At 45.0% G+C, this 26,694-nt stretch overlaps 1 protein-coding gene and 1 long non-coding RNA gene across 2 annotated transcripts in view; one reads left to right on the top strand and one right to left on the bottom strand.

The window, feature by feature from the left end:
* Arhgap10 (Rho GTPase activating protein 10) overlaps nt 1–26,694 on the top strand; it is a 295,503-nt gene that overhangs the window by 81,569 nt on the left and 187,240 nt on the right. Inside the window, exons 4-5 of the mRNA XM_013522864.1 lie at nt 12,932–13,027; nt 13,103–13,164. Of these exons, the coding sequence (XP_013378318.1) occupies nt 12,932–13,027; nt 13,103–13,164 (158 nt within the window). The remainder of the gene's footprint in view (nt 1–12,931; nt 13,028–13,102; nt 13,165–26,694) is intronic.
* LOC106150322 lies at nt 17,237–19,771 on the bottom strand. Its single transcript, XR_001237059.1, has 4 exons — nt 19,603–19,771; nt 18,861–18,947; nt 17,843–18,147; nt 17,237–17,745 (listed from the first exon to the last, which is right to left on the bottom strand). It is a non-coding gene; the product is annotated as an uncharacterized LOC106150322 (long non-coding RNA).

The raw sequence follows: 26,694 nt of genomic DNA on the forward strand, positions 1-26,694 counted from the left end.
AGATTCAGACTAAAATGTAAATGAAAGGAATGGCCAGATAAAGACGCCTATAGGACCACAAGTTTTTGGTACCTGGATATAGGCGCTTCCCTGGAAATAGCACACCATTGCAATTTGCAGCATGTAATCTTGCTGTTACAGTGCATGTGGGCTGATCATTCACTCTCGTTCTCTGTGAGGAGTAACTAGAGAAGGTGGGGGAGAGTTGGACTGGGCGTTCATTTTTGCCCTTCATCACTTCCCCTTACCCTAGCACATATATGCGCACACTACAGGCACGGTGTGCTGTTCCCCGAGGCACGCTGTTCAATTGCGGGACTGTGTAGTCTCCAGACGGAAACACCTATTATTGTCAATCTGTGTCTTGGCAGATTACTATACTAAAACCAGGGATGGTTCTGACATGCCTGAAGGAAGAGCAGGCCGACGTTCTCGATGGTACTGTCCAGAAACGAGAAGTGCGAAGGTTCCTGGTTTCCCAGGACCGTGCCTTCATTTCCCACACTGTCCAGTGAAGATGGGAAATGTCGCCAGGGATTCTCAGATTGGAGTCTTCAGTGTCTGATCTTACTGGGGACCACGCTGAGAGGTGGAACAGTGTTTTCCATCCCACTTCTAATGTGAGCTGCTTTGCCTTTCTCGCTCAGTTCTAGTATTTGCTGTTTGTATGGTATTGGAAAAGTCATTTTCTGAATGTCTGCTTCCTCTTCAGGCAAATAGGTGCATTAATAACACCTTCCTCATAGCTGACCCTTCACCAAATCAGTAAATGTGAAGTGACAAGGCTATCTGACATGCGTATGGCTGGCCAAATGATGGTCCTCCTAGAGATCTCCCATCCTAATCCTGGCAACCTGTGAATGTGATTTTACACGGTGAAAAAGACTTGTCAGATGTGATTAAATTAAGGAAAAAGACTTTGCAGGTTGTGTAAATTAAGGACCTTGAGATAGGAAGGTTGTCCTGGATTGTTCTTAGGCCTAGCATAATTACCAGAGAGGTCCTTAAAAGTCAGTCGCAGAAGGAGGTAGGATGACAGGAACAGAAGTCAGTGACATGATTGATGGCTTGGCATGAGGCAAGACATGTGGGCAGCCTGTAGAGGCTAGAATCATGGAATCTTCAGAAGGAACATGGCTGGGCTCACACCTTGATTTTTGTAGCCCCATGAGACCCATCTTAGATCCCAACTTCCATGAATTTCAGATAAATTGTGTTGTTACAAACCATTATACATGGGCAGTTTGTTGTAGCATGAATAGGAAATTAACACCTGAGTGATAATTTTCATCTGGCTTTTTCCTATTCTTGCTATAACTAAGAGTTTCTTTTCTGTGGGCAGAGACAGTTGCAAAACCAGTGTGTTAGGTGGTTACCAGGCTCCTCTTCTCACTTCCCGGCCTGCTATGGTGGGGACTCCCTCTGTATGCGGTAGCTGGCCCCAGTCGTTTCCCTCTTGTGCAGTGCATGTGTGACGCAGTTGAAGGCTGCAGTGTGGTTTAGGGAAGGTTAGATTTCGGTTTCCAGTGTGGACTTGTCTGTGGAATTCACTCTCTTCTGAAGGTTCATCATAGTTCATGGGCTGTTTTGGTAAGCAGTACTATATTTGGTTGTCCACCGTGTGCTCTGTTGGCTTTTTGAGCCTCTATTCCAGGTTTATGGCCATGTTTGGGGGGCATATGCACCTTTGTCATCAGTCCCAGGTTGTTTTCCTTTTTTCCCTATTAGTCACTTCAAGTCATTCTGATGACTTTAAGTGCTATTTATCCTGTGATTAAGAGGAACTCACTACGTGGCCATCCCAGGAGTACTGGACTCGGGGAGCTAAAGTCAGGAACACTTTCATTTAATGGTACCAGAGACTGTGTTGGCTCATGAGCTGCTACTTAGAATGGCCCATGATTAGGTCTTCAGGCCTAGACTTGCCCCATGATGGATTCTGGACTTAAGAGAATGTTTGTGCCATTTTTAAAAGCTGTAAAATGTTGCTTCTTTTTTTGACTTGTAGAGAGAAGCGATAGGGCTGTTGTGTATAGCACCAGTGCTGGTTTTATAAAACTGGGAAACCTGAAGGAAAATATGAAGCCAGCACACAGTTCTACAGGAATTTTGTTTTACTTCCAAGTTACTAGGATTAACATCAGCATTATTATCTTGGCAAGAATCTGGCATGAAGAATATTAAGTTCTGAGAGCCTGTACCCGTTCCTCTGTAAATAAAACATGAATAAATTCTGCTGTGTGCTTTGATGTGCAGAATAGAGTATGTCTTGATGTGCAGAATAGAGGGGCAGGTCTCTTGGCAGGCCTTTGCGTAGTTGATAATCTAGTTATTTGGGTCTCTATGTGGCAGAGAAATGTGAGCCCCGAGATGCAGTTTCTCTTGTTAAGAAAGAGCTTTGGAATCCAATATGATTTGTCAGAAATCCTGTACTTCCAGTTTCATGAGTGAGGAAAGTGCATTTATTCACTTTCCTTTCCAAGCACAGATTACAGAACATGCCACAGTCATTCAGGCATCCTCCCTGGTGCTTGCTGTGGTGGGATGGAAGCTATAACCGATGGAGACTTACTGACCCCTTGACCAGGGCTGTGCTTGCAACTTTAGGTGCTATTATGTATTTTTATAACGCAGCCACCATGCACCTAGAAGTACAGTAAGAACAGAACAACCCAAATAGTTTTTCTTTTCACTGTGACCAAACACCTACATTTATCTTTTATTTCATGATCTTAACCTACATTTATCTTTATTTCATGATCTTAAACTGTTAACAAGATAGTTGTGCTATAAGGAATACTTTTCTCATGTATGGATTCATTAAGGGCAAGCATTGAGAATTTGGATCAGGGTCTGGATGCTTCTCAAACTTGAATTTAAACTGTTGTTGGTGCATAGGATTATTAGAGATTATTGTGAGCCATGTATGCCAACAAATTTGATCTAGAAGAAATGTACAAATCCTTGAACACATTTGTCTTACCAAGGTTAAATAACCAAGAAACAGAAACCAAACAGACCAATAACAGGTAACAAGTTGAATCAGTAGTAAAAAGTCTCCCTTCAAAGTAAAGCCCAGGAACCAAGAACAGACAACTTCACTGCTGAGTACTGCAAAACATTTAAGAACAACCAATATCAAATTTTCTTTAATTGGGGCTGGGGATTTAGCTCAGCGGCAAAGTGCCTGCCTGGCAAGCGCAAGGTTGTGAGTTCGGTTCCCGGTACCAGAGAAAAACCAAAAAAACAAAAAGAAAAAAAATATTTTTCTTTAATTATTCCACAAAATTGAAGAGGGAAGAATTCTTCCAAACACGTTCTGTAAGGCCAGCTTTAAAATGATCCCCTACGCAGAAGAGCACAACTTTAACAACAACAACCACAACAGCAAACTACAGGCCAATATGCTTGATCAATGTAGGTAGAGAAATCTCAACAAAATAGAAGTAAACAGAACCCAAAAAAAGATGGTTCACTGTGATCAAGTGGAATTCATCCCAGGAATGCAAGGATGGTTCAACATATCCAAATATAAAGTGTGATGCACCACATTGATAGAATGAAGAACTAAACCCATATTGTTTGGATAAAGAGTTTAGGTATGGGATGCCCCCCAAGAGCTTCATGTGCTCACAGACAAGGTGGGGCCTGAAGAGGTGGGTCCCTGGGTGCATGACTTGGAAGGTTGTATCTCCCTGCCTCAGTCCTTGCTTGTCTGTGCTTCCTGGCCTTCATGATACGGGTAGCTGTCCTCTGCCAGGCTATCCTGCCTTGGAATCAGTGCACTGTGGACTGAATGCATAAGCCAAAATAAACCTTTAAATTGTTTGTGTCAGGTTTGTGTTCCGTTGATGAGAATGTGACTAAGACATATTTTGGTACAAGAGAAATGAGGTTGTTGCTCTGACACAGTGCACTTTGTTTAAGAGACTTTGGAACTGGTGTGAGGGAAGATTTTGGAAAGGTCTAAAAGTACTAGCTGGAGAAGCTTTAAAATGTTGGGCCTGATGGGAGATTCTGGTCAGAGCTCAGAAGACCAGAGCGGATAGAAATGCAGACAGTAAAGATGCGGCTTAGGAGGCTTCAGTTGAGAAAAAGGCCTCTACTACCAGTTAGGCTCAAGACTGTATATTATGTTCTAGCAGAAAGTTTGTCTACATTTTGCCCATGCCCTGAGACTTTGAGGGAGACTAAGTTTAAGGGTGGTGGACTAACTAATTTGGTAGAGGAAATTTTAAAGAAACCCACTGTTGAGGCTGTGGCATGGGAACTGTTGCAGGGGCATCTGGCCAGCTCTTCATTGAGAATCAAGAGCAAGTGATTTAGCTGAGTAACATTTTGAGTTTCATCAGACAGGAAGCTTCTCTAAAGTTAGGTCATGCAAAGTTGGAACAGAGGAGAACAAAGATGCTCAAAAGATTAGCATTAATAAGGAGCCAATAGGAAGGATGCCTTGAGGGTTTCTCAGGAACCAGCAAACAAACCCCCTCTTGCCCTGAAAAAGTGATGAATCTTGCTTTGGTAAGAGAGCTTCAGGGAACCCAGCTTATTGAGTCCTATTAGGAAATAGTTTCCTGGAGCTCAGCCTTCCAGGTACTCAGAGACCTCTGCAACTGTAATTCAAGGGGGCCCTGCTACTGTTTGAGCTGGCAGCAGACCTTGGCATCATCAGAATGCGAGAGTTGCGGGGCCAGGGAAGCTTCCCATATTTCACAAGGCCTAGGATGCCAGGAAGTGTGCCCAAAGAGGTAGTGTGAAGCAGTGAGGGTGAAGCTAAAATTACAGTGGAGTTCCAGGAAGTTGGAGATGCCAGGAATCTGAACATCAGCTGAGGAAAGCAGGAGGCAGTAAGCAAAGCCATACCAAGAGGCTGTGGTAGCTGCAACGATGGTAGCTGTAATACTGTAGGGGTGGGGCCGCCTAAGCCCTCTGAAGTTCACATTTTTGCCCCAGGTGCTGAACATGGAGCTACAGGATTTAATGTTTTCCCTGCTTGGTTGGTCTTGCTTTGGTCCTATTCCTTTCTCTCCCTATTCTTCCTTTTTAGAGTGGGAATGTTTATCTGGTGTTGTTGTATGTTGGAAGTGTTTAACTTTCTTTTTGATTTTTATAGGGACTCACAGCTAAGAGTTTCCTTTAAGTCTCAGAGGAGACTTTGGACTTGGATTTTTCAGCAGTGCTGAAACTGTTAGGACTTGGCCAACTCTTAGAGATGGACTAAACACCTTTTGCATAGAGATGTGCCTGAGTCTTACAGGCCAGGAGCAGAACATTATTATGGTTTATATTCAGGAGTTTCATGCTGTCATGGGTGGGGATTGTAGAAGGTGGGGCTGGGCCACAAGGGGAGGGTCACTAGGGCATGACCTGGAGGTGTGCATCTCCCTTTCTCGCTTCTTGCTTCCCTCTCTGCTTCCTGGCTGCCATGATGTGAGCAGCTGCCCTCAGCTGTGCCCTCAGCCGTGCTGTCAGCCATAATCCTGCCTTGGAGCCAGGAGACGGTGGACTGAAGCCGTGAGCCAAGATAAACCTCTCCTCCTTTAACTGTGGATGTCAGGTACTCTGTCCCAGGGACGAAAAAGCGACTAAGGCACAGGTTGGCATTTCTTCATGATAAAAATGCTAAACACGAAGTATGTCAGGAATGTACCTCGACACAAAAAAGCCATACATAAGCCAACAGTCAACATACTGAATTTGGGAAAAGCAGGAAGCAAGCTTTCTATTGTCTGGAGCAAGACAAGGATGCCCACTTTTACCACTTCTCTTTAACACAGTGCTGGAAATCCTGTGAGCAATAGCAGTCAGGTGAGAAAAAGAGAGGACATCCAAATTGGAAACAAAGAAGTCAAATTGTCACTGTGCATGACATAGTCTTTTTTTTTTTTTTGGTTTTGGTTTTTCTCCGGTACCGGGAACCGAACTCACGACCTTGCGCTTGCCAGGCAGGCGCTTTGCCGCTGAGCTAAATCCCTAGCCCCCATGACATAGTCTTATATGTAGAAAACCTCGGATTTTAGTGAAAACACCTAGCAGAACAAATAATTACATTTAGCAACTTTACTGGCTAAAAAAATCCATATGCAAAAACCGGTAGCAGTTCTGTATGCCAATAGCAAATTGAACTAGAAATCAAGATAGCAATCTCATTTATAATAGCTACAAAAATATAACTAGGAATAATTTTCACCAGAGAGGTGAAAGAGGGATGGGGATATAGCTCAGTAGCACAAGCGCCTGCCTGACAAGCACAAGGTCCTGAGTTTGATTCCCAGTACCACCAAAAAAAAAAAAAAAAGTATAAGATCTCTATAATGAAACTTTCTGATAAAAAGTTGCACTTCCATGTTCATTGCAGAACTCAAACCAGTGAGCTAATGGAAGTAATGTGTTTTCATCAGCTGAAGGATTGTTGATGTAACACATGTACACAGTGGAATACTATTCAGTTATAAAAAGAATGACATCCTATTATATGTGATATCATGGGTGGGAGCAGAGAACATGAATTTAAGTGAAATAAGCCAGACCAAAAGATAACTGCTTTGTGATCTTATTCCTCTATTGACTATGAAAAAGTTGAGAATAGACTGCTGGTTACCAGACATGGGAGACTAGCAAGGGAGAACTTACTATCAGTTATAGCTAGATAATATGTTTTTGTGTGCTTCTACATAATAGAGTGACTGTAGATAATGATAATGTACTACATATGTCAAAAAGGTGGAAGAGAGGGTTTTGAATATTTTTACCATAAGAAGTGAGTGAGTGGGGGGATATATGTAATCTGATGTCAATATTATACAGTTTATGCATATATTAAACATCACATGGTATCCCATTAATAGGTACAGTTTTGTTTTCATCTGTCAGTTAGCAAATAAGGGGGCTGGGGATTTAGCTCAGCGGCAAAAAGCGCCTGCCTGGCAAGTGCAAGGTCGTGAGTTCGGTTCCTGGTACCAGAGAAAAACCAAAAAAAAAAAAAAACCAGTTAGCAAATAAATTTACTGAGAGATGCCCCCAAATTAAAAAAGAAGTTAACTGTGGCTAGGTTTCTCCATGTCTTAGATCTCACTGACCTTGTCTCAAATTCAACTCCTCATCTCTCAGACTGCTTCGAACCCCGGGGAGAATTATATTCCCTCCAATTTGTCTGTAGTTTGAGAGCCTGAACATAAAAGTCTGGAAGACTCTGAAATGGCCAGTTAGTCTGAGGGAGTACAAGGCCCAGTAATTCTCTCGTTAGCTGTGCTTTCTGTGCACACTGAGGCTCGGCTGTAGCACTAGCACTTGGCAGACTGGAAGACGTGTCCTGAGCGGTGCTCACTTAGGGTGCGCACTCGGGGCTCTGTCAGGCATGTGAGGGCTGGCGGGGGTGTGTGCGTATGAATTTTCCATCGAGTTGGAATTCTGCATTGGAGCCACTTGGAGGCTGGTGGTTTCTTGCCAGTGCAGAACTGGGCAAAAGGCCTGGGAATAATGCGAAGTGTCTTGCAAGTCAGAAGGGTGTCAGGAAAAAACATCCATGGAAGTCTGAAGAGAGAGCCAGGGAGTATATTCTTAGTTCAGCAGTGTAAAGAGTCCTGCAGTCTCAGTCAGAGCACTCGTCTGTGACCCTCTGTACCCGTATATGTACACACGTGTGCCTCTGTATGTGTATGTGTTCATGGCGGCAGCAACCGCTGCTCTGCTGACTCATTATAAGGAGTAAATAAAATAACTTTAGCAAGTTAATGTATAACAGACACCCAATTATGTTACTTCCCTCTTGTGGCTCTAAGAAAGAATCTTTGCTGTACTTTGCATTTAGTCGGTTAGAAACTGGATGAGTTTCATATGTAACAGGGTTAGAAAGAAGAAGTATTTAACGGCCTGCGTTAAATTCAGGAAAAGTATGTTATGATTTTATATTGCTGGGAAACAGAAGATACCTGTAAAAGTTTGAATTGAGTGAGACAGTAAATAAATTTAAAATGCACTAGCTAATGGGAGAGTGATAAAGTTTGTAATTCGTGAATAGAATTTGGCGCGGTCAGGTGTTTAAACAGTAAAATTTTGGGTAAGAATCTGGTAACAAAGAAAGCGATCAAATGCGCTAGGAAAATGAGTGATGGGAAACGCTTACACTTTAAAACGAACGAATGATGTCACGCTAGTCCTTCTAGCACAGGGGTAATTGCTACCTACAGAGGGAGAAATAGAACAGATTAGCTGTGTACTTGAAGTCATATTTAATCTATTATAAACTGTGTCAGTTAACCTTAGGAATTATGAATTTTGCAAAACTGATAACATTTAAAATTTAACTTTCAAGCTGAGTGTGGTGGTGCATGTCTGTAATCCCAGCACTTGGGAGGCTGAGGCTGGAAGGTCATTGTGAGTTCGAGGCCAGCCTGGGCTACAAAATGAGTTCAAGACCAGCCTGAACTGCATATTTGATACAGACCCTGTATCAAAAAACCCTTCCCTCCCCTAAAAATTTAACTTTCAGGAGAGCATTCAATTTTGGCCACAAAGCATGCTGTTTTTAAAATAGCCTGGTGATTTTGGATGAAATACTCTCGGGAAATAGCTCTAAGGGTGAGGCATATAATTTATACAGCATGTTGATTATAATATATAAAAACACATACATACATAAATAGATACACAGATAAATAAATATGATCAGCTTATTTACCTGGCAAACCAAAAATTAGCTACACGGAATATTATCTGGCTATGAATAATAATCCCGAAAACTGTCATTATGTGCCGAAGGTACAGGAAATAAATTTGTAAGGAAACCCATTTCTGTCTGTCTCATTCGCAGCTGCAGGCTGTGTTTCAGGAATATATAGTGAGGCGTAAAAATATAAACGAGTCTCCTTCAGGGCAGTGATGTGTGAGAGTGGGAAGGCGGATGGTAATGAGGAAATACCGACTCCTTGAGGACATTCGGGTAACAAGTGCTACGGAACTGCAGTGGTGGGGAGGGTGGTGGTGTGTGGCAGAGGCTGGTGAGGGGAGAGGGGGAATTTCCGAGCGGAGCTTCGGTGTTGAGAAGCAGAGAGCGGAGTGAGGATGTGGTTGGGGGAACAGCAGCTCTCACGGACCTGAGCCTGGCCTGAGCTGGGTGTGTGTGTTGCACGGGAGCTGCCCGTGTGGCCAGGTCTAGTGGAAAGAATGTTGGAAGAGAAACTTCCTTTTGAATGGCCTACCAAGCTAGGCTTTAGGTGTTTTATGGTGTTTTTTTTTTTTTCTCCCTCCATTACAGGGGGATTAAGCCCGGGCCTTCACCCTGAACTGCGTCCTCAGCCCTGTCCGTGCCCTACTCCACACCTTTTTTTAAGACAGAGTCTTGCTATGCAGTTCAGGCTGGCTTGAACTCACTCTGTAACCCAGGCTGCCCTTGAACTTACAGCGATCCTCCCGCCTCAGCCTCCCAAGTGCTGGGGTTGTAGACGTGTGCCACCATGCCCGGCCTTGCCGCTTTAGTTTTTGAGGCAGGGTCTGGCTAAGTTGTCCATCCTGTGCTCGAATGTGCAGTCCTTCTGCCTCAGCTTTCCGGTGTTTCGATTATAGGCATGCCCCACCACGCCCAGCTATGGTTTGTCAAATTTTATTTTGGGAGCTAGGGATATAGCTCAGTGGTAAAGCACGTACACAGCATGTACAAGGCCCTTGATTTGACCCCCAGCATCCCCCAAATATTAGCTGTACAGTTATGACAAAATATAGAAGTATTGATACACAAATATGCAGTCCAAAGCAAGCATTCACAGGCCTCCGCAAGGTTACGAAAATAAAAGCTTTAATTCCCTTGTGCCTTTCTGATACCATTGCCTTCTTGCAAATGCAGAGGTGAACATGTCAGATAGGATGATTCACTTGCTGCTCTGAGATCTCATGACCTCTGTGTGTAACCTAAAGACTTGCCTCAGTGTGGCTTGCGTTAAAACTTTGTAAGAGAACGAGACTGTGTGTATTCTTTTTGTGACTTGCTTCTTTCACTCCCAATTGTGAGATCTTCCGTGTGGATGTGCAAGTTTGTATTGTTTAACTTTATGGCATATAACTGCGGTTACTATAATTTATCCATCTGTGCTCTTGGCAGGTACTTGTCTTGTCCAGGATTTGGTTATTACTGTGATCACTTGTGCTGTGGGTTTTCCAGGATGCAATCATGGTACCCACGTGCCAGAGCTTTATCTTGGAAGTTTCGCCAACATTCCTGGGTTGTAGAATATCATCAGGTTTTCCAGAAAATGTCAAACTACTTCACAAGTAATTAATGCCAATTTTTCTCTCTCTGGGAGTGTTAGAGGATTTGTTCCTACACATACAATCACACCAGCACTGGGAGTTGCCAGAATTATTAACCTTTGAGGTATCTTGAGGCTTTAATTTTCACTTTTATGACTGCTAATGACTTTGAGCATTTCTCAAGTGCCTACAGGCTGTTGGAGTTTCCTTCACTTCCTTCCGTGAAGTACGCCTATCCCAGTTTTGCCCACTTTCCTTTTATTGGATTTCTGCCGTATGTGATTGACGTGTACCAGTTTTTCATGCCTTTTGACTATGTGCTAATCTTCACTCATTTGTCTTTAAAATTTCAACTCAGTCAAATGTTATTAAACATGAAGTCCTAGCTTCCTGTTTCTTTGTAAGTGATCACTCCCAAACCTGGCAGCTTGAAACAGCGGCCACTCCTAGTGTCAGTTTGGGCCTGACCTGGGCAGCTCCCGTCTCCTCCGGACGCACAGCTGCCCAAGAAACCGAGCTCCCATGGGTGGCGGGCATCTGCTGGGGCGGCAAGGGTCCCTGGTCACAAGCCTTTTACTGCCCCGCAGTCCCGGGGCCTGGGCATCTTCCCGTGGTGGACGGAGGGTTTAAAGAGCTGAACAGAGGAGTGAGAGTTGCTTGAGCTGAAGGATCTGAATCGCAGAGATCTTTCAGATCTGCAGAGATCTCATTGGCCTGTGCTAGGAGAGGTGGGGAATTACACCGAGCTTGCAGTGTGTCACGCTTCCCACCAATTTGTAGAGCACCTGGTTGGTGACCTTGAACCTTGGAATCGTGCTTTTCTTCCATTCCTCAAGGACAAGAAATGGCAATCCTGTGTCGTCTTCCAACAGCTTTACATTTTTGCCTTTCGTACGTGGACCCCTCAGTGGGCCTTCTATTAAAAAGAGAAAATAACCTTGAGAACGTAGTAAGATACACACGAATTAGATGCGAGGGGAATGAAGTTTCAGAAGCCGTGACAGCCGCGAACGTGGACAGCGGGGGAGGTGGTTGTGAGAGGGTAAGGGGTATACGGGAAATCTCTGGTCCTCCGGTTCAGTTTCGCTGTGAAGGCATAAAGGTCTATTCGATAACAGCAAAATGTGACAGTAGCTGGAAGTGCTAGTGGGCATGATTAGAAAGTTTGGGAATGAGAGAAACGGCTGGTCTTGGGAGGCTTCTGGGGTAGGCTTTATACCTAACGACTAGGTTAAAAGATGAAGTAGCATTTTCTAATGTGAACATAAAAGATTTTTCATTTCATTCCATTTGTTAGCTGTTATACAGTGGAGAAAAGAGAAATCTACTCCTACTATCTCACTGTCTTACAGAAACAATGCCTAATTTGCACACTGCTTACTTTCTTGTCCATGTTTCCTGAGAGGAGGTAAGGACTTCAGTCAGCAGCTGCCGAGCACATTTCCCCCAACATTTCAATTTGCTGGGGGTGAAATTTTATTTTCAAATAATAGGACTCTGTTAGTCTCCACTATGCTGGGGCAGCCGCGGCAGAGAGCGCAAGTCAGTGAGTAGCTTCGGGGAGAGCTGTGTAGACCACCAGCAGGAGAGCGTCCTGCTCAGGCCGCGGGCCTGGATGGTTGGACGGCGTTAGAGGAAAAGCAAGGCTTTGCAGTTGCGTCACTTGCTCAGCTCCGATCGTACAAACTACTTAATATCTCTGATCCGTAGCTCTCATTAGAAAAGTGGGTTAATTCCCTTTTACATATCTCTTGAAAATACTGAGTGAGATTATGTACACACACCCCAGTTCTTCTGCGGTGTATCATTCTTACGTGTTCTCCCATGTTGTTTACTTGTTTTTGTGATGCTAAGATCAAGTCCAGCGCCTTGTGGATATTAGGCGAGTTCTCTGCCGCTGAGCTTCTCCCCTAGCTCAGTAATTGTGTCACACTGGGCTGGTGACTAAACATCAGTGAGTACAAGGGTTGTTTTTCTCCCCTTTCTTTGTGACGCTGGAGGTGGAACCCAGAGCCTTACCGCATGCTGCACCATTGAGCTATGCCCCTAGCTGCTAACTTACTTTAGAATTTCCCACTGTTCTCTTAGTCTCTAAGGAAGAGAAAGGATGGGCTCTGTAGTTCTTTGGAAGAATTAATTCTTTCTACCATTTCATTTGCCTTGGATACCTCCCTGTTTTCTGTGAATGGTTGTTTTGGAATCTTCTGGGTTTTGCTGGCTGGAGTGGTTATTTGGCAGTTGGTACAGAGCACCTGGTTGGTGACCTTGAGCCTTGGAAGGCCTCATGTTTGAAACCCCAGCAGGCAGGCAGATCTCCTCAAGCCCCGAGAGGTACTATCAGGCGTAATCACAGCCTGAATTTTGGAATTGGGCAAGTTCTGACCCGCATGTACAGGGAAAAGGAAAGTGCTTTGGGGAAGTGATGTGAGGTAATCCCATCTAGGGAAGAGGATGCTGTGTGTCGCGTGTGCATATTTGTGCGTGTGTGTAGTGGTTCTCCATCACCTACTGTGTGCCAGAGTGTGGAATAGAAGATGGGCCACTGAGAGGACGTGCCAGTTTGAGGCTGATGGGAACTGGGTTGTGCCATTTCACTGGCCGGGTGGAGCGGGGAGCCCAACGCCTTTACCCATTTTGAAGAGTTGATTTCCTTGAACCCTTCTAATGACTATCCCTTCCTTTGCAGGTCTTTCGGCAGCCCAGAGGAAGTTTGCTCACTCACTCAGAGACTTCAAGTTCGAGTTCATTGGTGACGCGGAGACTGATGACGAGCGCTGTATAGGTACAGTTGTTCTTGTGAGGCGGGCTTTGCCTTCCTCTGCCTCAGCTGCAAACCCTGACTCCTTTCTCCTTTCAGATGCCTCCTTACGGGAATTTTCAAATTTTTTGAAGAATCTAGAAGAACAGAGAGAAATTATGGTGAGTATGAGAACGTACATTAATAAATCAGGTTTCAAATGGGGCAAAATCAGGATTTAAAAGCCGATTCTGGCAAAGGTTTTGAATGCATTTATCTGAGGCTCTAGTGGGGCAGTTAGTGGAAAGAAGTATAATCACAATCTCATTGTAAAGGGGATTTCAGGGACTTTCGGCCTGAGATCTGACCCTCCCAGTGCAGCCTAGAGATGTCAGAGGTGAGTCAGGCGTTACAATCACACTGCTGTTCCCTCTCCCCCACGTTGGCTCTTCTGGGGTCTCATTGTTCCAGGATGGGGGCGTCAAGGCCATTTAGACCAAAGCCCTATAACTTCATCTGTAGAATGCAGGGCTGCTTGCTTTTTAGCTCTCTGTTGTCAGTAGGACATTTTCATGTAAATAGAACCTCAGACGGAGCATTAATCTCTGATGAAGCCAGAAGCAGAAAAGCCAGGGCAGAGGCAGAAGGAACAGCAGGGTGAGTGCAGGGCCTGACTCATTGCTGTAGATTTCTAGGCTGCGTTGGGAGGGAAAGATCTGAGGCCTGGAAGTCCGTGAAATCCACTTTGCATTGAGATTATCCTCAGCACACTAGAAGACACCCTGGCCTTCATCAGATGTGCTCCAAGGCCCAGCGCTTTGCCTAGTGCCTGGAGTGGGTGACTATTTAATCCCTGTGCAGCAGAGAGGTGTGGGGATGGCACATAATATTTGCTCATCTTTCTAAAAAGTGTGCATTTCCTTTTTAAGCATATTCATTAATTCAGAGATGGATAGTAGAATCCCTGCTGGGTTGTGGCACACTATTCTCAGTGGTGTCTCTAGGCATAAAAAATTACAAACTAGTTTAGTGGTAGAAAACATGCTTATCATGCGCGAGGCCCTAGGTTCAAGCCCCAGCACCAAAAAAACCCCCACAAGAACAAAAACCTGTACAAACTGTTTTTCTAGGTTCTTAAAAATGGGCACTACCTAGAATGGTACAGTGTGTCTTCGGTAGGCTCAGATGTGGTAGTAATGCTAAACTGGCTGCAGTAACTAAAACAGTCATTGACTGATCCCCAGTACTATTCTCAGCAACTTACCTAGTTTTAAGTCATTTAGTAACCACATTGACTCTATAAGGTGGATGTTATCATTATACCCTGTTTTACACCTTAGGAAACCGAGGCGCGGTGCTTTGTCCAAGATCACATGGCAGAGGACGAGGCAGAGCTGGTGTGTGTGAGATGCAGGCACTCCAAGTCCTCACCTGCCATGGGCACCAGCTTGCTAGAAGTTTCTGTCGTCTGCCTGATAGGGGCAGCTGTGTGTGTGGAAGGAATTCCAGTCCAGTGGACTTGGAGTATGGATACAGTAGAAGGGGGAAACTGATTTTGATTTAAAGTAACAGAGATGTATGCCTTCTCAAAGCCCTCATGCAATTTGCACCATTCCCTACATTCTGATATTTTGTGTATGTTGTGAATTCCACGGAGGCCCAGTGCACATATTGAGGTCTCGTTATGTTTTCTTGGCAAAAGCTGACAGATTCAGCTGTTCTTCATGTGATCTCGAGTCACTGAATTTTCAGCTGTTTAGGAAAGACTAACTATGACAGGGGATAAAAATAATGCCACAATGTCCCCTTTCTACCACATGAATTGGGTGTAGGTTGGTGGTGGAGAGTCTTAGTTTATTAGTTGTCGTGTGTGTGTGTGTGTGTGTGTGTGTGTGTGTGTGTGTGTGTGTGTTCAGATTCCCTTGTTATGTAGATGTTCTTTTCTGGAATCCTGACGTCTGGGAAGTATTAATTGGTATCCTGCTGTGTTTCAGTGACTGTTTTGAATCTGAGACCACACAGACACACTAAGCTAAAGTCTCTGCCTGTGTGGCAGTTAGACTCTAGGAAGTGGAGGTGACAGCCTAATAAATAAGCATGGTTAAGAATTGGTAGCAGGCCACAGGACAAAACAAAGATGGGAAAGCAGCCAGAGGAGGGCCTGGGCTGGTGGAGATGGACAGTGGCAGAGAGCCGAAGGCCTTTGCTGCCCCGGACTGGACCGTGGTGGTGTCTAGGGAAGGGGAGTTGTGGGCAGGGCGGAGCTAGGTTTGAGCTCTATGGAGACCCTGCGTGACCATTGCCTGTCCATATTCTGTTTCCACTTCAGACGCCTTGATGTGACGTGGTCAGGAAACTGGAATGTGGCCCTAGCTCAGGCCGTGTGGTAGAGATAGCATGGCTCTTGGCATTTTTGTTAGCTGACTGGCTGAGTTCAGCCTCGAGCTGTGTGGTGGTGCTTGGTAGGCTCTCCGTCCTGCGGAGAAGCAGCGGGAGGAGGTTGGGTCCCCAGGATGCGCGGTAGTAAGAAGGGACGAGTCTGCAGAAGGCTGTGAAACCCAGAGAGCAACAGCACAGTGCTCTCTGTCCCGACCCTCTTGTGGGGGGAGAAGTACCTGCTGGTAGCAGGGCACTGTCTCCGGCCAGCACACAGTGGAACAGCAGCCAGCCAGAGAGTTCTTTGTAGCCTGGAAAGCAACATGTGTGTCCAGGAGTAAAGCAGCGTGCAGTGCAGGTCCACACACTCAGCACCCAGCACCCAGCTTCGCAGCCAGTCTGGTTCCTCCTGTGTTCCCTGCTGCTCTCCCATCGTTCTGATGGAAAGCTCAGCTCTGTGTCATTTCATCCCCAAACACCTCAGCCTGTGTCTCAGAAACGTTGTAAGAGCAGTGAAGAAAGAAATTATGTTGGACAGGTAACTTTTTTTTTTAGTACTAGAGGTTGAGCCCGGGCTTACATCCCTAGCCTTGTATTTTTATTTTGAGTGTCTCACTCAGTTGCCCAGGTTGGGCTCAAACTCAGCGATCCTCCTGCCTCTGTCTCCCACAGTGCTGGGGTGACAAATGTGTAATTTGATGACTAACTTTTGAAGTCACTTTAAGAAGGTTCTTTTTTCTTCCTTGATAAGAATTTCTGATACTTTTTAATTTGCCAGCAAAGAATCTTTACGATGCTGCTCAAGAAAGCTGCGTCTTATCTGAAGCATAATAATGAATGTAATAAAAGTCGAAAAACTTGACATTTAAGTCGTATTGATATTACCTGGGTACTTATGTCTAAACTTGGTAGTCAGTGAGCTATCTTTGTCTGTCTGTCTGTCTCTCTGTCTCTCACTCGCTCTTTCTTTAACTTGGAATCCTTCTGCTTCAGCATCCTGAGTAGCTGGGATTACAGGTGTGTACCACCAAGCCCTGTTTAATTTTTTTTCTTTAAATATCTTGGGTTTTGGGGGTGTGTGTTCGGATCTTTGACTCCATATGTTGTGCAGACTGGCCTTGAATTCCTGGGCTCAGTTGATCCTCCTGCCTCAGCCTTCTCAGCAGCTGGCGCACACCACCCCTCCAGTTTTCCTTAGTACTTTTGAATGCTTAATAAAAATAACCATGTTCCTAGACACTAGCTTTAAACTTCTGAAGAAGACTAAATACTTACCTCAAGACATCTGCAATATTATTCTGGAGAGTAGCTGGTAGAAAGTTCATTACAGCGGTCTAAGTGCAGTAGCAGAGCTGTGAAGGTGGCTGATAGGGAGGGGCAGTCAAGCCTGAGCTCTCAGGGAAGAGCTGGAAGTCTTAGCCTTGGAGCCGGAAGTCTGGGGGAGGAGCATAGGGGAGGACTTCGAGTAGCCTGAGGCTCCTGCTCCTGAACATAGTGGTGAGGAAGCTGAAATGAGTGCCAGTGCGTTAATTCTGAAAACTGCAAGAGAACTAGTGCAAACCAGAAGGGTATTAAAAACAACAGGTCAAAAAAGGATTCCTAGAATTTAAATACAATTTTAGTGTTCACTTCATCTTTAAGAGTAATCAGCTTTATTTCTCAAAATCCTAAAGTAGGTAGTGGTGCAACGTCATTCATAAGTCAAGACTGAGTTATTAAATCATAAACATTTAAATAGAAAAATATTTGTTTTAGAAGGCAAAGACTAATGGCAACTCCCTTCTTTTTTGGGGGGGCGGGAACAGAGTTTCACTATGTAGTACAGGCTGGCCTTGAACTCACAGTGATCTTCCTGCCTCAGCCTTCTGAGTGCGGGGATTCTTACAGGTGTGCACCGCCACACTGGGCCTGACAACTATTTTCAAAGATTTTCCTTATCTTAAATAAGTGCTACATAGGGCTTGGGTTTTAAAGACACAGCGTCACCTATTTGGAAGCGCAAATACTGGAACAAATTCTTCTTTGTATCTGTGTCCATGTGTCCAATCTATAAACTAAATAGGGTGCATTTACTTTGACAGATACTTCTGTGTGCTTAGGACTTGCCAAGAAAAACCGTAGCTCCTTTCCCCTGGAGTCGGTCGGTGGGTGTCCCTAGGGGGAGATGGCCCAAAGCCTGTACCTTCAGTATGCTTGGAGTCACTGCGTAAGTGGGGAGTTTAGCGGAAGGCCCCTGGGAGAGGTAAATTATGAGCTGAGCTGAACGAAGAACTGGAATTAGGTCAGGAAAGATGGGTTCCTCCTTGAGTGGGAACCTGGTTGAGTCTGAACATCCGGGAAGATTGTGTTTGTGTATCTCTCCTCCCCATCCTGAGGTCAAACTGTTCCTGTGAAAACGAATTACTGGAGTTGGGTGAGGCCCTGGGTTCCATCCCTAGCATCGTACAAAACCAAACATCAAACAAACCCAAGAGCATGACTTACCAGAGAAGGAAGTGGAGAGAGCTACAGTCTAAGAAGAGAAGCCACTGCTTCCTTCCACACTTAGAAGACGAGTTTCCATGACTGGATGTGCCTGGCCCTTTCCAAAGCCAACGCTGGCTTTATCAGGACTTAGCGTGCTGTGAATCGAGTAGTTTGGCTGTGGACATGAGCAGCGGGGACTGGGGCGCTGCGGGCTCGCTCCTGTGCGTGGCCCCTCGGGAGCGCTGTGTGGGGCTTTCGTGCGCCAGGATTCCGGAACGTTCTCTGGCGGGGCAGGACGTGGTGTACTTCTCTGAGGTGGGCAGCTGTCCAGGAATCAAAGGGCTTTTAAAATAGCACTGTACTCTGGCTGATGTTCCTTAAAAAGCCCTGCGTATTGTGTTTACTTCTCCACATGGGTCCCTTTATTGGATTATTTTGTTTTCCTTGCTAGCCTACGAGTGATGGCTCTGTTTCTGAGCCTTCTAGCAAAGCAGAGCAATGGTGCGGGAGCCCGAGGGTCTGGAGGGAGAGGAAGGAGAGCTTGGCAGTGGTGCCCTGGCACAGGGTTTCCTGACACAGTGCTGGGCAGTGCCTCCCTCTCATCCCAAGGGTGCAGGAGCTGGTGGGCACCAGGCAGACACGAGCAGCTGCCCTGTCCACCTGCTGCATCCCTTCCCCATGTGGGCAGGATGGCTTTTCCCAGGCAGACCTTTGACCTCCGAGTCCTGTGTGTGTGTGTGTGTGTGTGTGTGTGTGTGAACACCTGCTGGGTGGTGCGCCTTGGGCTTGTGTCCCGCAGAGGAGGAACTAAGTGTGAGTCCCGACCGCGCGCTGGGCTCTGCGATGGTAGGCGAGGCCCCGGCTCTGCTCCGTCGTTTCATCGCCTCCAATCTCTTCCATAACCGCTTGTGTTTTTGACATTGACGTTTGTTGCAAACTATCGTTTTTTCTTTTAGAAATGTCCTACAATATTCTAGCACTTATACTTTGGTAACGTAAGTATTATAATACTCAAGTCAGTTAAATCTCTTTTTACCTCGGGGAGAAAATTGCATGATGGTCCTTCTGTAGTGTGTCCTAGGGCCGTTGTTCTCAGAGCATGTTCCTGGTCTGTCAGCAGCTCCTGGAAACAGTCGAGAAATGCTCATTCTCAGGCCCCTGCCCGGACCTGTGGCGTCAGAAACTCCGGGGCCTGTCCTTCAGCCTGTGCTTTGATAGGCCCTCCAGGTGACTCAGGTGTGCTGAGCCGTTGGCTTGGGTGCCAGAGAAACCTCCTTTGACAATGCATGCCTTTAAACTAGATCTACCTGAACAGTGAATATAAATTTTTTTTTTTTGGCTGACTTTTTGTCAATCAGCAGGTTAAAATAATCTTTAAAAGCCTAAATTTTTACCTGGCCCTTCCAAAGGATTGGAGACAGCTAAGACATTGTATGCCATTAAAGATTATTCCTTTAGTTCAGTCTTACAATAGTTTTCATAATTATAATAATAAGCAGTTCATCACATTGTTTTAATCACCTCTTCTGTAGATCAAATGACACATTTTTATATGGGTTTCTGTTGGCAGGCATGTTCAGGATGGCAGAAAAAAGCTGTCCGAGGTTTAGGAGGATTCCTCCCCCTCCTTGGAACTGACCTTTGCCCTTTGGTGACATTGCTTTTTCAAATATTCGTCTTTACTCCTTAAAAACCTATTATGATTCAGTCAGGTATGGTCGCCATTGTAAAACCTGTTTGTCAGGAATGTACCTTTCGCAAATTAAATTTTTTCTTACCTCATACCGGTAGAGATTACAGTGCAGACCAGCTCAAATCCACAGCCCGGCACAAGTGAGGGGGGCTGTCTTGGGGAGCAGCCCCACACCCTCCCTGGAGCCCTCTCTGCTGAGGCCGTGCCCGTGACTCAGTGGCTGTGGGTGGTGATTCACCGTCATCTGTGGCCTCTCCGCCTTCTCCTCCAGATTCTACTTCTGCCCTGAAACTCGCATTTCCTGTATTTCGTATCCCTGGGGCCTGTTTCTCCTCTTCTGAGGAATTAGCTGGCTCTGGCTCTGCTTCCCTTTTCACCCCAACGCACATGCACACACGTTCCCCACCCGGCCGCCAGGATGCGACCGGCCGTTCCTTTTGTTGTGTAATCCAGAGGAGCGATTCAGTGTCAGCTGTGGGTTCAGCTGAATCTTCCGTTTCACAAGGCAGATGTTTGGGGACGAACCGGGGCACCTAGGATTGTTCTCTAGATCTTGTCATGGAAATACTCAACACTGATGCTGTAGGTTGCAATTTTTTTGAATTTTGGCATGAAATTGATAGGCTACCTAGAGAAATTCAAGTAACAAGAATTCGAAGAGCAATTTTTAAATTATGTCCCATTATTATGTGCTGTTCCAAAAATAGAATACTAGGCATAAAAGAATTAAAGTGCTAAGGTGGGGTTTTGGGAAGCTTAGTTTTAACCACTTTATTTGAAGCTGGGTCAGGTAGAGCGACTTCTCCTACATCAGCCACTAAATTGAAGACAGAGATGAAGTAGAACCTTTCTCTTGTCTCCTGGACGCCCCAGAACTTTATCCCTTGTCTTTAGTTCCTTCATGATATAAAGACTTCATACCTTCCCCTCCACATTTTTTCCGCTGTGTGGGTTGGACCCAGTGTCTCATGCTTGCTGAACACACACTGTACCCCCGGCCCCTCCCCTCCTCCTCCTTGAACATGCCTGAGGTGAGTGTGTGTCTCAGTTGCTGCCTGTGAGGGGGCAGCCGTGAAGAGAGGGGAATTTGTTACTTCTTCTTTGTAGTTGTGTGGGCAATTGCAGCTCCTCAGTATTTCAGTCCGCAAACCACTTAAAGACCACTTAAGGAAGAAATGGGAATCCTAACGGTTGTTTGAAAACCTTCCTTTGAGGTCTCAGGTGACGTCATGAGAAAGTAGCTGCTTAGGTCAGGAAGGTGTAAGGAGGTCAAGTATCTTCAGTATCCCTGATGGTGCAGAGGAAAATAAAAAAAATGTATGAGGAAAACCAGATTTTGGGAACCAAGATGAAAAGTCATTCAGGAGAGTTAGGCTCTGAAGAAAGTTTAGAGACATCTTATCATGTATAGTTTATTTCCTTTTTTGTGTATGTACCTGATTAAAATATACCACTCTGAAAGAGCCCCCCCTCCCCCCAGCCTCACCGACCACCCGGTACTGGGAATTGAACTCACAACCTCGCGCTTGCTAGGCAGGTGCTTTGCCGCTGAGCTAAATCCCCAGCCCCTGAAAAGAGCTTTCTCAATAAATATAAGAGTATTAAGCTGTTCTGTTAAGACTTAAGTTGAAAAGAACTACTACCTATCACTATAACTTTCTATCACCTTATCCTAAAATGTGTTTCAAAATTTAAAAAGTAAGCCATGTTCATTCAAGAAAGGTAGAAAATAGAAAAAAATAAAGTTAAAGATAATTCATTATCAAAAACTAAAAAAATTTAATTCGCATCTTCCCCTGAGTAGTATATAAAATAACGGGCTGTTTTCTCCTTGGCGGTGTGTTTTAGTCAGTGAATGGCAGCACTGAGTTGCCGGGAGATGTGTTGGTGTCCAGAGCAGTGACAGTGGCCAGGATTGTGTGGGAACAGTGCCCTCTGGGGCTTTCGGTGGTGAAGAGACAGCTCTGGAGGGGAGACGAAGACTTCCTGACCTTGGGGCCCAGCTGTTGCACTCACAGCCCGTGTGGAACTCGGTTCCCACATTCTGCCCACAGCCAGGGAATGGACCGCCCATCTTCCTTTCCTCCGCTACTCCTGCTGGGGTCAGTTCTGACCCTGCCTGGCAGCTCTTCCTCACCGCTGTGTGCCCACCTCCTCTCTCACAGGCTTTCCCCCTCACCCGCTCCCAGAAAGGCTGGAGATCGGGACCCAGGCTCTTGGGCTGAGCTACACCCCTGGCCCTTTTTATTTTCATTTTTTAAAATTTTGAGATAGGGTCTTGCCAAGTTGCCCAGCCTGGGCTCAAACTTAATACAGTCCTGCATCAGCCTCCCAGAGTGCTGGGATTATAGCTGTGTGGCACCACGCCTGGCAGTGGACACCAGGCACTAGTCCAAGAGCAGATGCTTGGCTGGTGGCTGCCTCACGGAGGCTGAGTTACCAGCAGGTCTGCGGCCCCAGCCCTTTCCTTTATTTCTCTTGGTCACTCAAGTAGCTTGTATATCATAGAAGGGCTGAGAGTGACTCTGTTTTCCATTAGTCAAAGATGCTGTTTCTGAGCATTACTTCTTCTGTTATTTTCCTGGTTCAGCCGTTTATCGCCTTGTGGATAAGGTTCACAAATACCATCCACTTAAGAAATGAAAATATTTTTTAAAACTAAAAAAAAACCCGAAAAACCAATTCTGACTTCTGTGTCATGATTCTTTTATAGCCTCCTGACAGCCTTATCTTTTCACTTATTTCTATGGGGCTGTTTCGTCTCATAATGTTCTGCCCAAGTATTTATTTTGCTTAAAAAAATAGAAATGAGGTCCTTGTCCCACATGTACATCCTTATTAGGCAAATTCATTTCTAATACAGTCAGTGGGGACATTAGCAGGGACTTTTTTATTTTGTTCTTTTTTAACAGTACAGGGGATCGAATCCAGGGCCTTTGAGCTTCAGTCTCAGCCCTTTATTTATGTTTTAAATTTTGAGATACAGTCTTGCTAAATTGCTCAGTCTCAGCTGAAACTTTCAGTCCGCCTGCCTCAGCCTCCCAGGTACCTTGGTACCAAGTACCAAGTACTGGGCTCAACAGGCATGTGGCACTGTGCTGGCTGTATAATCAATAGCTTTTGTTTTATATTTTTTCCTAAGGGTAATTTAAAAAATATTTTTACTCATCAGCCTAATTTGAGTAAAATTGTTACTATCATGTTTCAGTTAATGTCCTTTAAAATTGATGCGAGATTTTACTTCTTCCTTCTCTTGCTTCTTTTCCCCCTTTGCTTCTTTCCGTCTAAGTCCTAAGGTATTTGAGGAAAGACACTAAGGGAATCTTAAATGTAGGTGAAACAGCCCTAACCATTCTTTTTTGAAAGGGTGTGGAGGCGGGGCGGGGGGGGGGGGAGTGATAATTAGCCACTTGGGGCAATAAATCAGAGACCAGAGATGTCAAGACCTTCTGCTCCTACCCTCTTGCTTTGTTAGGTTTTGAGCTAATCACTGTTCGCTCCTGAAAGCTGATCACCGTTATTACTGGGGACTTCTTATTCTTAGATTATCTGTGTGAAAGCAGAAGCGTGCTAATTGGATTAGTAAATTTGAAACATACATTGTCCACGTAGGATTCCTGCACTTAAGTGATACTCCTGCTGTGAGCTAAACAAAGGGGGTATTCAAGGAACCATTTTGTATGAATTGGCCCCGAATTTTGGGAGGTGGATTCTGCCTAGTTAGGTAGGAGAATTCCGTCTTACACAGGAAAGGGTTTCGGATGCTGAGTAGCCCGAAAGGATGACACATAATTTATATGCCAGATTGTGAGACCACACTGTTTTCCTGTGAAAAGATTTTTTTTTTCTGGTATTTTTGAGACAAGGTCTCGCTATGCAGTTCAGGCTGGCCTTGAGCTTACTTTGTAGCCTAGGCTGGCCTCAAACTCGCAACGATCCTCCCGCCTCAGCCTCCCGAGTGCTGGGGTTACAGGTGTGCGCCACCATGCCTGGCCCTGCTGTGAGAAAATTAAAACATTTGTCACCTTGACTGTGTACACTTTAGATATGCATATGTGCATCTGTCAATAACCAGATGTCTGCTTTCATTATTTAAAACTTTAAAATTGTGTCCAATTTTAAAATTAACACAAGAGTAGCCTGTACTTAGAAGTGTTCCCCACCCATCTTGTTTCATAAGAAAAAGAATTCCAACTCTTGATGCCTTTGACATTACCCCGTTCAAATTTTTCAGCATAGCTTCCCAGTGTGGCTGCATCTGCCTGAGTTTGTTTGAGACGTGGCATCTTTCTGGTTCTTCTTTCATAGAGAGAATTTTACCTCCAGCCATAAATAGCCATTTGCAATACAGTTGGACAGTCTCTTTTGACTACTTACTGCTTAGATGTATTTTCAAGATTTTCTTCTTTTTAAAGTTATCTTTACAGACACCACGCATAGAACTTTGGAATCATCTCCACAATAACAAAACCTCTTAAATTTAATAGGTTACTTTTTTCTTCTGTTTTTGGAACCCAGTCCTATTTTTGATCTCTAAGCATCTGAAACTAGATGTGATAGGGACCGTTTCAGAGGAGAATTCCTGTGTTTGGTCAAAAGAATGGGAAGTACACTTCTTGAGAAAGTGCTGCAATAAGAACCTTTGTATAAAGCAGCTTCCTTTTTTTGAGGAGTCACTTTGGGAAAACCCTTCACACTGCCCAGGTGCATGTTACAGCTCCTTGGTAACCTTTCTCAAGGTTCTGTTTCTAGGAAAAAGAAGGACTCGCCTGTACTGAGTGGGTCCTTTGCTGCTGCTCTCGAAACTGGGATGGGAATGTAGAGTTCTCCCTTTAGTGTAATGAAATGGGAAGTGTCCAGAAGGTCATGGGAGAAAACAGTGGAAATTCTCTTCTGCTCTTGGATGATGCATTTCTCTGAGGGTCAAAGACACTTGGAATCCAGGCTTAAAATAACGAGGACCGTGGGGAATGGACAGAATTCCTCCTGTTCCCCTGTACTTGCTTTATCCTTGTTAGTACTAAGTGATTGGAAAGGCAGGAGTCAGAACCTACACTGACTTACTTACTCTGTTACCTAGATTGAGACTTCTAAAAATTGTTATTAAAGATATCACAGGATGTAGTTATGCCCTTGTTGCCTTTATTTAAGTGAATATGGGTTTCTGGCCTGAAGCTTATTCCTTTTAGAACTGACAACGTCAGAATTTCGCCTCTGATCTCCAATGTGGGGGCAACTTAAAGCCACTGCAGCGGTCCCCTCAATCTCAGCAGCTTTTGAGCCTCCACTGATCCTTTGATACTGTGAACAGATTTTGTAGCGCTAGCTTCAGCTGGAAGGGCGGCTAACCTAACCTTCATTTCCTTTGTAGGTGTCCAAGCTTCTTACAGCCAAATGTGTAATGAAAAAGGATTGCAGACTTGGGTAGTTGTTGGAAGCCTTTTAAGCCCCCTACTTTTTAAATAATCATTTTATCCTTCTATGTGGACTTGTGAAGTTCACATGGCGTCTAGAACATCCCAGCATCTTAGCATTATAAGACAACGTGGAAATGTGTTTCGCACTTTGGCTTTTCCCAGCTTGTTTAGAATGCCAAAATCTGAGATGAATAGGACCTCAGAGGGTGTCTGAGGCCAACTTTCTCCCAGGCAGGACTCTGGTAGAGCATGCCTGACATTGGTCATCAATCCTCTGCTTGTTTATGTGGCGGGACCTAGAGGTCTTCACCTTGGAAAGCAGCCTAGTACATCGCAGTTCTTACTGAGTTCTTGCTGAGAGCAAACGCAAATCTTCTGCTCTACAGCTTTATCCAGCAAAGCTAGATTTTCCCAGTTGAACAAACCAAAATAAGTTTTTTCTTCTTTCGGTGTCTGTTTATGTATTTGAAGATAGCTTTGAAGTTAAGAGTTCTCTTCCTGCCCACTCCCATTAAATACCCCTGGTGTGCTTACCTCTTGCTACTAAGACTTTTTAGCATTCTGGTCACATCCTGCTTCAGAAGTGTCTTTCTGAAAATATAGTCACCGTACTGGTGAGGTGGGTTCTGACGGGATCCTATGGAGTTAGAAGGTGATCTCCCTTGGATTTGAGCAGTATGTGTCACCTGTGTACGTGCTTGTTATGGCCTCATCTAAAATGTCTCATGTTGAGAAGTGGTGGGGCATTTGGAGGGTGCTTGGTCACGGGCCACTGCGTTGATCAATGGATTCGTCCATTGTTGACCTCAGAGTTGATTTGGGGTTGGCCAGGAGAGGCTGGTCATTGAGGACCTCGGCTGGAAAGGTATATTCTTGTCCTTGGTTTCTCGCTTTTTCTCTCTGCTTCCTGCCTGCATGTGAGGTGAGCAACTTTCCTCCATCTGGCGCTCGCATGAGACCATTTCTGCCAACCCTTCCTCCTTTTAGAGGTGAGGGTTGGGTGTTTTGTCCAAGCAGTGGGAAGGCTGATGAATACCATGCTCCTTATCTTCTGGTGCTGTTGCTGGTTCTTTTGGTTCAGGCTGAATGTTCAGTTAATGGAAAATTTTAGAGGTTCTAAACCCACTATTATATTCACATAAACTGTTGTGAAGCAGCAGTGCAGTCTAGTCAATGGCTCATCCCGGTGAGTCCATGGCTGTATTTCAGAGAGTCCCTCTCTGTGTGAGAGCTACTTGAACTGTGATTCTCTCATCCAGCATTCCACCTTCCACCCAGCCTCTGATCAGATGCAAATATGGCACATGTGTACTTAAAAAGTACGAGATATGCTGGACTTGGTGACACATGCTTGTGATTCTAGCACTCTCTGAGGCTGAGGCAGGAGGATTGCAAGTTGGAGCTCAGTCTGGGCAACTTAGTATGCCTGAAAATTAAAAAGGGCTGGGGATGTAGCTCAGTGTGAAAGACCTGGTTCACTGTGAAATCCTGGGAATAAAAGACACAAGGTAAAACTAAGTGGAACATATTTTATGCCATGATAAGGTGATTCTCTCAGGCAGGGTCTGGCAAATTATGGTCTATGGGCAAAATTCACTTTGCTTCCTGTTTCGTACATAGTTCTGTTGGGACACAGCAGCACCATGCCTTTATGCATCATCTGTGGCTGCTTCAGTGCTACAGAGGCAGACTTGAGGATTCATGTCCTCAATCGCATGTTATTTATTACCTGGCCTTTTACTGTCTCCTATTCTGGCAAA

Source organism: Chinchilla lanigera, unplaced genomic scaffold, assembly GCF_000276665.1.
Source record: "Chinchilla lanigera isolate Chin_1 unplaced genomic scaffold, ChiLan1.0 scaffold00070, whole genome shotgun sequence".
NCBI lineage: Eukaryota > Metazoa > Chordata > Mammalia > Rodentia > Chinchillidae > Chinchilla > Chinchilla lanigera.